At 35.7% G+C, this 13,909-nt stretch overlaps 1 protein-coding gene across 2 annotated transcripts in view; it reads left to right on the forward strand.

The window, feature by feature from the left end:
* Positions 1-13,909, forward strand: part of LOC108719242 (chloride channel protein C) — a 71,620-nt gene that overhangs the window by 6,278 nt on the left and 51,433 nt on the right. For both annotated transcript variants that reach the window (XM_041566420.1, XM_041566419.1), the window contains 7 exons: positions 3,580-3,747; positions 5,273-5,402; positions 6,784-6,864; positions 7,747-7,922; positions 9,548-9,640; positions 11,245-11,488; positions 12,906-13,100. In XM_041566420.1, the coding sequence (XP_041422354.1) occupies positions 3,580-3,747; positions 5,273-5,402; positions 6,784-6,864; positions 7,747-7,922; positions 9,548-9,640; positions 11,245-11,488; positions 12,906-13,100 (1,087 nt within the window). The remainder of the gene's footprint in view (positions 1-3,579; positions 3,748-5,272; positions 5,403-6,783; positions 6,865-7,746; positions 7,923-9,547; positions 9,641-11,244; positions 11,489-12,905; positions 13,101-13,909) is intronic.

Consider the following 13,909-nt stretch of genomic DNA (forward strand, 5'->3'; position numbering starts at 1 on the left):
TAGCACTAGCAGGTGCTAGGTGAATCTATAATGTCAGGCACCTTCCAAATAAGGGGTAACACAGAGGCACATTTATCAAAGGTCGAATTTCGAATATGCTTGAAATTCGATTGGGGGTTATATAATTTAAAAAAATCAAATATCTTAAACTCGCATGAATTTTAGCGAATCGAAATATTGAATCAAATTCTAATTGAATTTGACGAATTAAACATGATTGTTAAAACATTGGTTTTAGGTGGTGAATAGTTGAATTTCGAGTTTCTAGAGGCTCAGAGTTTTATAAATCTCGAAATTCAAATTAAAACTCGAATCGAGTTTGGATAATTCACAATTCAAATTTGAGAATTTTGACAATAAAAAAAAAAAATCTAATTTGAATTTTCAATTTGACCCTTAATAAATCTGCCCCATAGTTGTCCCATCTGTGCCTGTAGTTACATGCCTTACTAGCATACCCGTCATTAATCAATAGAAGGAGTGGCTGTGGCAGTGGATGCAGAATGCAGCAGGAACACTCTACTTACCACTTAAGCACACTGTGTACTAGATGTGCTATCAAAGGTACACCCATTGCAAGTGCCCACCACATGACCTTGGTGTGAAAGGTAAGTTAATGTTAATTGCACTCTATTTAAACTTTTAAACTCATTTAAAAATATCAGCTGTCAATCAAATATTGCCTACCCCGACCTCTATGCCTAGGCATAGAGGCAGGGCAAGCAATTACTTTCACTTTCCATTCAGCACTTCCTACATTTAACCGCTCTCCCTACATTCCCCCAGCTCTCTTAACGATTTAATTGTGTAACCAGTGCATGGGGATGGACATTGGGTCCCTGTCCCCTGGTGCACAAACAAGATTCTGAGATGATTCAAGGCTTGCCTTAATAACAGTGTCCACAAAATGGCTCCTTCCTGCTTGCTATAATTATGAGTTGCCAGACTGATGGAAACAAGATTCAAATAATTTATACAGTGTAATTAAAGTTCATTTTGCTTGACTAACATGATAAAATAGGATTTGGATAATTTTGTTTGGGTGACGGGTCCCCTTTAACACACATGACACTTGCACCACATTTATGACTCCTATAATTTAAAAATTCATACATTTCACTTTTAATCTTGTTTCCTGTTAAACTTGGCTATCTGCATTCTTTCATCAACACATGATTTCTTAACAAGACAAACAGAAACTAAGGCAGTGGCAGATAAAACAGATAAGAATCCTAGAGGTGCATAGAGTATTTTCGAGTTATACCAGGGGGAATCCCATGTGCACACACAGGCCTCAATGGCTTGGTGCTTGGTAATCCAGGAGACGGCACTCCCTCCTTGTCAAATAAAGGCAGGCTACCAGCACGCAAGGAAAATCATTTCTTTTATATAAAAGTCAAATGTTTTACATAATACGGCACTGGGGCTAGTCCCTTATTTGTAATGGCTTTGTGTGCCAGTAGCCTTAATTTATTGCAGTATTTCATGTACCTCTGACAAAAATAAACAACTTGAACAAATAGTCACATTTGGTAGTACCTACTCCTCTTTCTCATGGCCCAATATTGAAAGATAGGAAAGGGGGATTAAGCAGACGATTTTGCAAATGTATTTGTTTTTCATACAACTTGTTTTGGGCTACCACAAACCCTTTTCTATGGTATCTTGGTCACTAGTAACCATGTGAACTTGCACAAAAACATAAGCAGTTTTTTTATGATGTAATTTCCTATAATGTGATTAGACCATCTACCTTAGGGTCCATTTTAAGATAATTATTCTAATATTTTAAAGGATTTAATTTTATTCTTTAATAATAAAACAGTTCATTGTACTTTATCCTAACTATTCTGCATGAACAGAACAGGCCTATTGGGTTTATTTAATGTTTAAATGGTTTTTAACAGACAGATGGTATGGAGATCCAAATTACCAAATTATCAGCAGTTTGTTATTACCTACAGCCCTATAGCTTTTTCAAACATTTTGGATTGGGTTACCTTTTGTGGTTCAACATTTAGCCAAAGGCCCTTTACGTACACAACAGGAACACAATTACACATATATTAAATCATTGTTTATAATTTAATTCCAATAATATTGAAACGAGAAAATAATTTTCACTCAAATATCACCCTAACTGGTCTTTAGTTGTCTTTTAGGTATAGCTAGAAGAGCATTCAGCCCAAATTCCACTCTAACTGGGTAATAAACTGGCCTTTGCTACTACAGATACCCTAGTGTGACAAGTCCCATTGTTTCAGAATCTCTGTTATAGATCCTTCTCTGTTTGCATCAATATTTTGTAGTGGATTATTTTTAAAATATATAGTTGTTGGATTAGCCAAAGGGCCATATTAATAAACCTTAATTGAAATGTAGCGAACATCATCACAAAATTCTCCATATCTATAAAGCTATTTTAACCTTATAAATAATAACAAAAATGGCCGTTGACTTAAATAGCTCACGTGGCTTCACAGTTCCTAGAATAACAAGTTTAGAATGGAAAAGGATTGGCAGGTTTATTGAGAAGTCTTGTGAGTACTATCCTTGCGAATTGCATGTCAGTTGCTCTGTGATCTAGATTAGGTTTGTGAAAAAACAAGAGCAATTATCTTCACTTTCCAGTGCGAAACAGTAATTTTATGGTTTACAGTAAATAGATGGGTTTTTGGATTTGCGAGTTTCAGTGTGAATAGTGTTTCTAAAAACACAAAAACACAAGACAAAATGGTTATGGTTTCTCCTCATAGAAAAGAATGCCAATACCTGTGGTTGTAGCAAACGGGGTGATCCCAAATGTATTAAGTGGTTCTATACAACACATTTCAATTGATCAAACGTTTCGGGACCGCATGGCCCTTCCCCAGTGACTGACTTTGAAAAGTGTTGTATAGCACCATTGAATACATTTGGGATCACCCCGTTTGCTGCAACCACAGGCATTGGCATTCTTTTCTATTTGGATTCACTACTGGCGTGTGGCTAGGCCAGTGCCATATACCTTTATCCCCTGAATTGACTTTGTATGGTTTCTCCTCAGACATATACACTTATATACACTTCTCTTCCAAATGATATTTTATTTGAAGAATATCAGGGCTTTTCACTGTTGCCTTACTTAATGGAGTTACAGTAACTATCCAAAAATCAAAATTTCTAGGGTCACAATGTCACTAAAATGAGATGCGTTTTTTCATTAATGAGAATTAGCAACCAGTTCTTAGAAAAATGGATTTGTTATAATAACAAGTATCTAATACCAAGAAGAAAATACTGAAAATACTGAATCTAGTTAAAACAAGACAAATGTGTCAAGTCTGCATTATGCAATAACAAAAATAGCCTATCCCTGAATGACTAAAATTTAATTTATGTTTATGTTATTTAGCGGCTATTTTTTTTTTCACCATTGGAAGACCCATATATAAGTAGATCAAGGTGTAACATTCTTTTCCAGTCAGTCAGTTATCTGGCCGCAGTGGGGTATTTGGGGTACACTGATTGCTCTTTCATTTTCTTACACATCATGGCGGTCTCTGAGATAACTAAATGTGTACCTCCAAAATTTGGTAGAAATGAAAATTCAGAAGATGTTTTGGATGAGTTGGATGAACTGGATCCGCACATATCTAATGGAATATGTCACAAAAAGAAGGAATTTCAAGAGACGCCTGAGAGTCTGAACTATTTACCTTCTCACAGTGAAGCATATAAAACATGGCTACAGGAGAAGCCACTCGGGTAATGTAGAATTGAAAAGCAAGCTATTCTATGACAAGTATACATCTGTCCAAATGTAATTCTTTTCTATAGCTTTCCATTTTACTATATATTTAATTATATATTTGCTGATAGTTGCCTCAGTTTATCCCAAATTGTACAATCTTTTATACAAAAAATTGTTTATCAGATTTTAGCCTAGAACTATTTCTTTACAAATGTTAATATTTAATAATAAAAACAATAATATTACTGTCTATGCCTAAATGATTGTTTTTTAGCTGGACTGTAATCACTTGCCCGTCTTGAATGTTATATAAAATGTTTAGTGCTGAATCTTTTATGTTCCTGCTATACCTGGATTACAGTGGATTTCCTTTATTCACAATGAGCCCTCGCAAAACTGGATTGAATCCATCATTTGCAATTCACCAACATTTAGGGGGTTATTTATCAAAGTCTGAATTTATATCAATATTTTCTGCTACAAACTCCGATCAAATCTGCTGGGTATTTTTACGCTTATTTATTAATACATTTTCCCGAAAATTCACATTGTAGAAAAAAAATCAGATTTTCACAATTTTTTCGAATTTTTCATCCGATTTTCACGAAACCCAGCGCACATCAAAAAATCATTGGGACTTCTCCCATTGACTTATATGCAACCTCGACAGGTCTGAGATGCCGGATTTTCTGATTCAGAGTTTTTCATCCTCTGGGTTTAATAAATTCGGAATAATTAGTGATTTTTTAAAAGTCAGATTTTATAAAAAAAATTACGAATTTTTCATGATTTTTGCATTCGGAGTTAAGCAAATAACCCCCTTAGAGTTCATATTCAGAACAATACTAAATTTGGGTTTTCAGTATAACGATATGGGATACATTATATTAAAACATGTTATCCAGAAAGCTTCCAGTATGGGATTTGTTATTAAAAGAACTTATCCAGAAGCTCCCTGGTCCTGAGCAAACTGAAAGACATGTCCCATACCTATAGAATCAATAATGGTGATAACTACACTTTTACCCCCTGTGTCAGTGGTGCATGTATGAAAAAATATTTCAGAATGGAGATCCTACAAAATTATTTGTGTGATCCAAATAATTTGAATAATAATTTACAATCCAAATAATTGTGTTTATTTCCAAAAGGAACCCTGCATTTGGAGCATCTCTTTATTTATCTTGTTAAAACTCCTGTCATACCTTATATTACTCATCAAGGGTATAATGGAAAGTTTACCTGTTTTTAAACTCTTTTATTTAGCCTTAAATTGCAATGAATCTATTAACTACATGATCTTTTTCAGGTCTCTTTTTTTCTATTCATTCCCAAGAGAATTCTGCTTGCATTTTTCCTGTTCACATTTACTCTAATTCTAACTTTATAAAGTTACTAGGGGTTATTTACTATTCCATCAGGCAGAAGTGAAAGAGCACGAAGAATATATAGTATAAAGCATAACATGAAATAGCATGTTGCCTATAGAAGCTTAATGTCCTACAATACTAATAACTAATCTCTGTCATCATTTCTCAGATCAGACTGGGATCGCTGGTTCATGATGGGACTTATAGGAGTGTTTGTTGGGATTTTTGGATTCTTGATGCACCAAATAATTGATTTTCTCTTTGAAATTAAGTGGGAGCTTGTTGAAAAGTATATTCAAGTAAGTGACTGCATATCAATGTTACATTAACAGCATGTACACATAGATGAGAGTAAAGAAGATATAAACCCAGATAAATGAACAGAAATGATGTGCCTTGTAGTGGCTTAGTGCAATAACCCAGAAGTACAGCAGCCCTATGACAGGGAAGATCTATGCCTTCTGTGCAGTTTTCAGATGGAAATCACCTGTTGGTTTTCTAACCCCAAAGCAGCTCCCCCCCCGAATTCCATCATAATTGCAGCCACACTGGGAATTGCATAAGTCATAATGAAACACGATGTGTCTGTGTTTGCAAATTGGGTGCAAGTTGAAGCTAATATTTTGGGAATCATGTAGCTTCCTGTGTGTGCCCTTGAAAAAAAGATGCAACCTAACTTGGAAACTCTGGAATTACCACCATTTATAGTGGTCCATTGTTACTCCAGGTTGAATAGGTTCCATTGGGCATGATTCAGTGAATACATGGACTGTGTTTCGATTCAATTGTGCTAACATGTGCAATATTTGTGTCTATTTTAGCTTGAGCACACTTTCAACTACAATTGTAAATTACCCGTCTAATGTTGCAAAATTCTATTTAAGATTAGAAGCCTCTAGAGCATGTTGTATGGCTCATTAGGAAACAGTTCACCTGTATGTTGCTTAGATGCCAAGGCAGTTGATAGCATGCACCAGAATCAATGGCCCGTTAATGAACACATTAATTCTCTGGTAGCTTTAATTTAGCAGTAACCTTAGAGAGAAAGGTTGAAGATCAGTGATCTAGAACATGTAATACTAATGCCACCAGTGAAGGTCATGCAAAATAAAATATTGAAATACAGTGTATTGTCTTGTAAAACAGACAGTTATTGTAAATATAAAGAAAGGAGAAAGACAATTGTAGAGATATTCATAGTAACATAATGTGCTGGGTTAACATATTTTGAATCAAAGACTTTATTGTTTTTCTATCATTTTGAAAAATGACCAGATCGTTTAGCGCAGCTTTTTTCACTGTTCCTTATGTTGTGTTATATCAATATAAATAGTTTAGCTGAATCTAAAGATTCATCTTGCTTGCCCTTGCTTAGCTATTTTCTTACCAAAATGGGCAGATATCAGAAATCTGCAGGGAAATTATTTGTCAACCATGCTAGCTTTATCCATATCATTTCCATTTCATAAACTGGACTGGCTGCATGCTAGATGAAGAGTGTCTGTTACTGTACAGGGCAGGGTGCCAAGTGGAACAAAACAGGTGCAATTCACCATATTTTTCCACTTTGCGTCCTGCACTTTGACATTTTTTTTTAATGTAATAAAAAGTGTGTACAACATCATCATCTGTCAATGTCATAAATAACTAATCCTCTTGTACTTTTTTTGTATATGGTAGCACAATGACTTTCTCACAACGTGGATGATTATAGTTGCCACTGGCTTTGCAATGATGTTGGTTTCAGCTGGGCTTGTTGTGGTAAGTAAAACCTTAGAAAGAATTAGACGTTTTCAACAAGGCTCTAGGGGGTTATTTATCTGAGCATTTCTAAGTTATAAAAAAGAAGAAAAAATAGGGCTGGTCAAACTTCAGAGCTTTCCCCTAAAACTCTGAATTGTTTGTGGTTTCTGCGCAAAAAAACTCTACGAAAAAATCAGAGTTTTCTGAGGTTTTTTTGCGCAGAAACCACAAACTCATCGATATCAGTATGGACATCATCGCAGACACTGGGACCTTCCCCATTGACTTTTACAGGACCTCGAGAGCTTTTATATGCTGGGTTTTGGATTCAGAGTTTTTAGACCATCGGATTAATAAATCTCGAAAAATTTGTAGTTTTTTTTCCTCCGGTTTTTTTCCATTCGAGGTTCGGATATTTGGACCTTGATAAATAACCCCCTAGGTGTATATGTAGTGAATAATGTACCCCCCTATTGTAAAATATAATAACATATATAAGTAACAAAGGAGTCCCATGACCATTACCGAAGGTCATTTCTAATATATTCATATTTTATAAAGGGGGGCATTTTGTCATTGGCCTTACCGGGGTAAAAGTCAGGGCCAAGGAGGAAGCAGTAGTACAGGCAGACTGAAGTACTCCAATATTTATAAACAGTTCTTAGTGATGGCAACAGGAGGATATTAGATATTACCTTAGAGTGCCATGGCATGTATGAAAGTGTACATATGCATAAATATATATAATATATATATATATATATATATATATATATATATATATATATATATATATATATATATATATATATATATATATATATATATATATATATATATATTAACAGGCTATGGTTACCCATGAATTTCTAACACTTGTTTATTACATGTTTTTTTCAGTTCTTCTGTCCGTCTGGATCACCCAGTGGGCTTCCTGAGGTCATTGGCTATTTGAATGGCGCCTCAATAAGGCACATTTTTAACATAAGAACTTTCTTTGGATCTTTCATTTCCTGTGCATTAGCAGTGTCAGCAGGAATGTTCTGTGGACCAGAAGCACCAATGATTCATGTAGGGTAAGAAGCAACTTTATTCAGAGATGTGTTTGTCCCTCCTGTATAGCTGTCTACAGGCTTTTTAAAGGTTTAGATTCTGGCTCATCACTGGTTTCCAGACTAGATTAGGCTGGTATATTAAATGCAACTAAAAAATATCTTAAAGATAAAAGGGCAGATTTATTAAGGTTCGAGTGGTGTTTTCCCCGAAAATTGGGTTTATTTTTCTGGTCAAAAATCACATTTTCGTGTTAAAAAAACCTAAATTTTTTAAAAAAAATTTCAAGATTTATTATACCCTGACCATGGAAATAGCTCGAATCAGAAAATACACCATCTAAAACTTGTTGAGATCATGTAGAACTCAATGGCAGAGGTCCCTTGAACCATTTAAAGATGTTAATAGCCTTCATGATGTACAAGTTTTTTTGGAGACTTTTGCCCAAAAACTGGATCAATTTCTGCTTCCTTTCTGCCAGTACATACTAGTCTTAAGGTGGCCATATGCTGGCAGATTCAAATTTATTTTTGCCAAAATCTCAATCAATTAATGTTTTCAGGTTTAGCAACTGGAAGTCGCAGAATCAAGTTTTTTCTTAAATAAGAAACCATTCGAGTTTGTTTGAGGTATAAAAAATCTAAGATTGGACCTTTGATAAATAACCCCCCAAAACATATGCCCTTTTTAATACAAGCTCGTTCATCTGGGTTTATTTGTAAAAGGTGCATAAACACTATCTGAATAATTGTTCAAGTAAATTCTTAGCATCCCTTTGTTACATAGACAGCAGCCAGACATAAAGCAGTATGCAGGGTCTCCATCAGAAATAATGGAACCCCATATCACTAAGTTAATGGGTCCCTTCTTCTCAAGGTGGCACCAACTATTAACCCATTGGTCTCCCGGTCCCCTGGACAGAAGGCCCTGCCAATGAAAAAATGTCTTTCTGCAATCCATGCAAACCTCACACACAAGCTCCTCCACCTTCCAACCTGCAAATTGCACATTTAGATCTCTTGGAGCCCTCATCTGCTATCAGGTGCCTGACCTCAGTTCTCACTGTACACCCCTGATAGTATGGCACTGACTGTATGGAAATATATGAGCCACAACAGCCATAAATATCCAGTAAATGATATCCTTATAAACGTATATATATATATATAAATGTGTAGTACAAGGTTGTTGTCATTACCAAGTAGAAAAAAGTAGCCTCTTATTATTTGTCCGGAAAAGAGCTAAATCTTTTGGGACCAATGGAATTATTTTACCTTCCCATTACATATAAATACTTTTCTACAGGTCCCACAAAGTGAGGGACCCGACAAGGAGTGAATACCTTGCTTGATTCCCCCTAAAAGCAGCACTGACATGTGAAGAGAGAAAATAAAAATCATCTCTTTTTGTATAAATAAATGTTTGTACAAGAAATGAAAAGAATACATTATTGTTTTTTCAAAGACTGGTTTTCATTTATGTTAGACTTCACTTTATATATAAATGCTGCATATATCAGGCACTACATTTCATTAAACATGGAGAAAAATGACTTCTCTTGAGGGAAATATATGATTGTAATATAGCAGTAAACATTAGAAATAATTGTAGCAATGATTCTCACCTGCCATACCAATTGCTATTGCAGAGCAGCCATTGGATGTGGCCTCAGCCAGTTTAAGTCTGAGACTCTTCGAATAAATCTTCCATTCTTCACAAGATTTAGAAACTCAGCGGATAAGTAAGTATGGCATATATATATTTGCTGACTGCTGTGGATTAATGGAACTCATTCATCAATATTAGGCACAGTTTCACTGTTTACCTTTGATACATTCTAATGCAACATTGTCATCTAATATTACACATAATATTACTGAAGGCTCTGTTTTTAAATAGAACAGTATATGGATTGCTGTAGTTGGGAAGTAACACAGTTAGAATAGATCCTATTGTTGCGTAGACCATGCATTGGAGAATAGTACATCATATATCCAATCAAAGGTAATTTCACACGAGAAGAGGAAATTATCATCAAAAGCTGGAAATTGTGACAGATATAAGATATACAGACATAAGATCCACTAAGCAGAATCCTTTTTTTCCTGTTGTATCAGTTATTTGTTGTATTTTTAAATGTAATGTGTATGTTCAGTGTATACACCCATTTATTAAAAGGGCTGCTGATATGTTGGTACATATTAACAATACTAATAATAAACTGCCAAAAATATATATTTTTTAATATTCAAAGTTTCCTAGCAGAACAATAGGTCATAGCCAAAAAAGAAATGTCCTTTATCCCACTATAAGCCCTTTTGTTGATTTGTCCCAATTAAATCTGAAATGTGTTTCCCTATGTCTGAGAAGGAAAGTTATCAAAGCAGTTTATTGCCAACAGATTACCCACAATAGTGTTATAGATAACACTATATTTATTCTGCTGAATGCTTTAACATACCTGAGTAAACAGCTCTAGAACCTCTCTCTGTTTGTTTAGGATAGCAGATGCCATATTAGCTTGGTATGGCATCACATTCTGCTTGAGTCTCTCCCTGCTCACTCATAGCTCTGGGCTCAGATTACATCAGGGAAGCAAGGAGGGAGGGGGAAAAGCGAGGGAGAGAGGAGCAAACTGAGCATGCTCAAGCCCTAGCCCTGGAGGTTTATGCTGAAAACAGGAAGTCTGATACAGAAGCCCTTGTATAAACAAGGAAAGAAATGATGTTATGTTTTTTGACAGAGAACTCAGAGCAGCATTACTGTTTTTAGACCTTTCTGATAAAGCTTACTTAATTTTAGCCTTTCCTTTACCTTTAAGAATTCTTTGGAAGTGTAACCATTGCTGAGGGCCCCCTTAGCCCATAATGTAACAGCCATTCAGCTACTGTTCAAGACTACCTAGAACAGCAAATATGCTCTCGACCCAAATCCCATTCTATTAGATCTTTCAGCTTACCTTCCTGAGTATCTATAAAACAAAATAGCCTTTCCCATAAAATCCTAATTTAGTCGGTTTCCAAGTCACTGCTCCAACCCCTCCAGCAAAAGTTTTGAAACTACTGCTTTACATAATAGTCTCAAAATACCAAGAACTTTGTCCACTTTGTCCAAGTCAAATATAAAAAAAAAGTATTATGGAGCCAATTGAGGGATGGATGCAGCATTAGGGCCATGGGAGTGCCAAGTAGTAAGGCACAATGTTAGGCCTCTAGTTAGGCCACTGATTATTTCATGACCAATGTGTTCACAAGTAACATTTAAAAAGAAGAGCTCCCCACCACTGCACAATGCAATTTGAGCTATGATTAAAACTTTTAACATGTCTGTGTTTTCCTGTTGCAGGAGGCAGTTTATCACAGCTGGAGCAGCGGCTGGCATCGCTGCTGTGTTCCGGGCTCCTGTAGGAGGGCTTCTTTTTGTTCTGGAGGAAGTAGCCTCTTTCTGGGATGTTAAGTTGGCATGGCAAACATTCTTCTGCTGCTTGGTGGCCACCTTCACTACAGAAGTTCTCTCATCTTCATTTGTTGGCTTTGTGTATGAAGGATATTTTGGATTTTTCAAAGCTGAACAGAGGATAATATTTTGGGTGTGTTTTATTTCATTTATTAGATTAATTTCCACATACTGACAAATTGAATATTAGTTATTATAGTAGCAACATGTTTTTACCTTAGCCATTTCCTTATCTGTTTCAATATGTAATATATGAAGAAGACTACATGGCACTTAATCAAGTAAGAGAAATGTGAGTTTAAAGCGGTTAAAAAGTACGTAAATGAAAAGAAACATATATACAAAAAAACAACAACGTGTAAGAGATCTTTATCTGCTATCTGTTTGCAAGGGTCAAATAGCTAGTGATGTGGAAGTTAAAGTAGAATGTAGCCTTGCGGAGAATTGTTTTCTTTGTTGCTCGGGGTAGTGACCATTCTGTACTGCAAGCTGGATAAAGATGGATAAAGCATGGGATAAACCATAAAAAAATAAAAAATGAAGATGAGTTGAAGAGTTGCTAAGAATGGGGCAATCTTATTTGTGAATTAAAATCAAACTTCTACTTTAACATCTTGACTTCTCCTTTAACTTCTTGAGTTTAGGTCATTGGCATGCAAATTTTTAACGTTAATGTAATTAGGGCCCCTAAAACAACATTAAGGGGCACATTTACTATGGGTCGAATATCGAGGGTTAATTAACCCTCGATATTCGACCATCGAAGTAAAATCCTTCGACTTCGAATATTGAAGTCGAAGGACTTACCACAATTTGTTCGATCGAAGGAAAAATCATTTGAACGATTCGAAGGATTTTAATCCATCGATCGAACGAATTTCCTTCGATCAGAAATGGCAAGGAAAGCCTATGGGGATCTTCCCTATAGGCTAACATTGGTGCTCGGTAGGTTTTAGGTGGCGAAAGGTCGAATAGTGGAACGATTTTTAGTTCGAATCGTTCAATTCGAAGTCGTAGTCGAAGGTCGAGGTAGCCAATTCGATGGTCGAAGTAGCCAAAAAAATACTTCGAAATTCGAAGTATTTTTTATACTAATCCTTCACTCGAGCTTAGTAAATGTGCCCCTAATAGTTTATGGAAATATAGGTCCATAATTTGTTATATTGTTTATCCAAAGCTATCCCTTTAAATGTGATATCTAGACCAGACTCTGCACTGCACTGGAAACATAGTTGTAACTTACTATTGTTTTAACCTCTAGTAAGAGTTGTTTAATACAATTTTTTATACAGTGTGCACTTTTGCCCCAAGGACATAAATGCATGTTATTTTTGTTTAAGGTCAACATGCTTACTTTATATTTTGTGAACAATGTCAGAGTTCAGCAGAAATTGGCTTTTCCTGTCTTTTAATGATTATTGCTTGCCATATCTTGATACAATAAGCCCTGGTATGTTATTTAAGGGTGTTTTAAGTCTTGTTAGAGATAATTCAAATCCTTTCTGTGTTCTGTAAACTGTGGCCTGATTTGTCTGTTCAATTATTTGCAGGTAAAAGATCTGTTGAATATAAGTATTTTAGCGGTTATTCCCACGATTATCCTAGGAATCATTGGGGGTTTGTTGGGAGCGCTCTTTGTTTTTCTCAATTTGAGAATCAATAAACTACGTATGAAGATCTTCAGTTCCATTCCGCACAAATTCCTCAGGCAGCTGACCAAGCTCCTGGATGCTTTACTGATCCTGGTAAGTTTAAAGCAACGTCAATGGACCCCATCGACTGAAATTAATTGCATTCATTAATCCTTATCTGTAGGTGAAAGAACAGGGCAGTGCACCAGAGCCCCAGCAGCAGGTTTACTTTACTGTGAGATATGTTTGGTGTAACTTTGTGTTTTTAGCCCAAACAATGGCAATATTTTGTAAATAGTATTTCTGTACAGAACAGTAGAGTGCATAACAGTTGCATATTTTTTCACTTATGTCAAATAATTTAATGGTAATTGCTATCCTTATGGCACCATTGCTATTTGTATGAGATAAGCATATAGGGGTGATATATATCATGCAATCCTCCATGTTTTTACACTTTGCACCTGCCTCAAGGGTGAGCAACCAAAGGTGCAAGTCCTTGTGCACCAAAATCAAGGAATCACCCGTACCACCCTATGTAAGGCAGCAATGACAGGGATTCCTTGTGCCCACCAGCATAAGGAGCAGGCACCCAAGGACACATTGAGAAAGAGCATTAAGTTAAGGAGCATTACATTTTGTGTCACTTAGTACTCCGAGTACTTGCATCCTGGTCAATGATAAATGGTAAATGTTTCCTATCACCCTATGTTTTCTCAACATTTTGAGAAAAAAAGTATTGTATTTTGTATAAGAATATATCCCCATATGTATTCCCATTTGCAGTAACCAATAGCAACAAATAATATTCAGGTAACCAGTAAATGCTACCTGGTGATTGGTTTCTACAGAAGGCTAGACCTGTAGCAGAAATCGCACCCTTTTATTATATAACCTTAATAAAGAATTGGTATTATTGGTTT

This window comes from Xenopus laevis, chromosome 6L (genome assembly GCF_017654675.1).
Source record: "Xenopus laevis strain J_2021 chromosome 6L, Xenopus_laevis_v10.1, whole genome shotgun sequence".
In the NCBI taxonomy this organism is placed as follows: Eukaryota; Metazoa; Chordata; class Amphibia; order Anura; family Pipidae; genus Xenopus; species Xenopus laevis.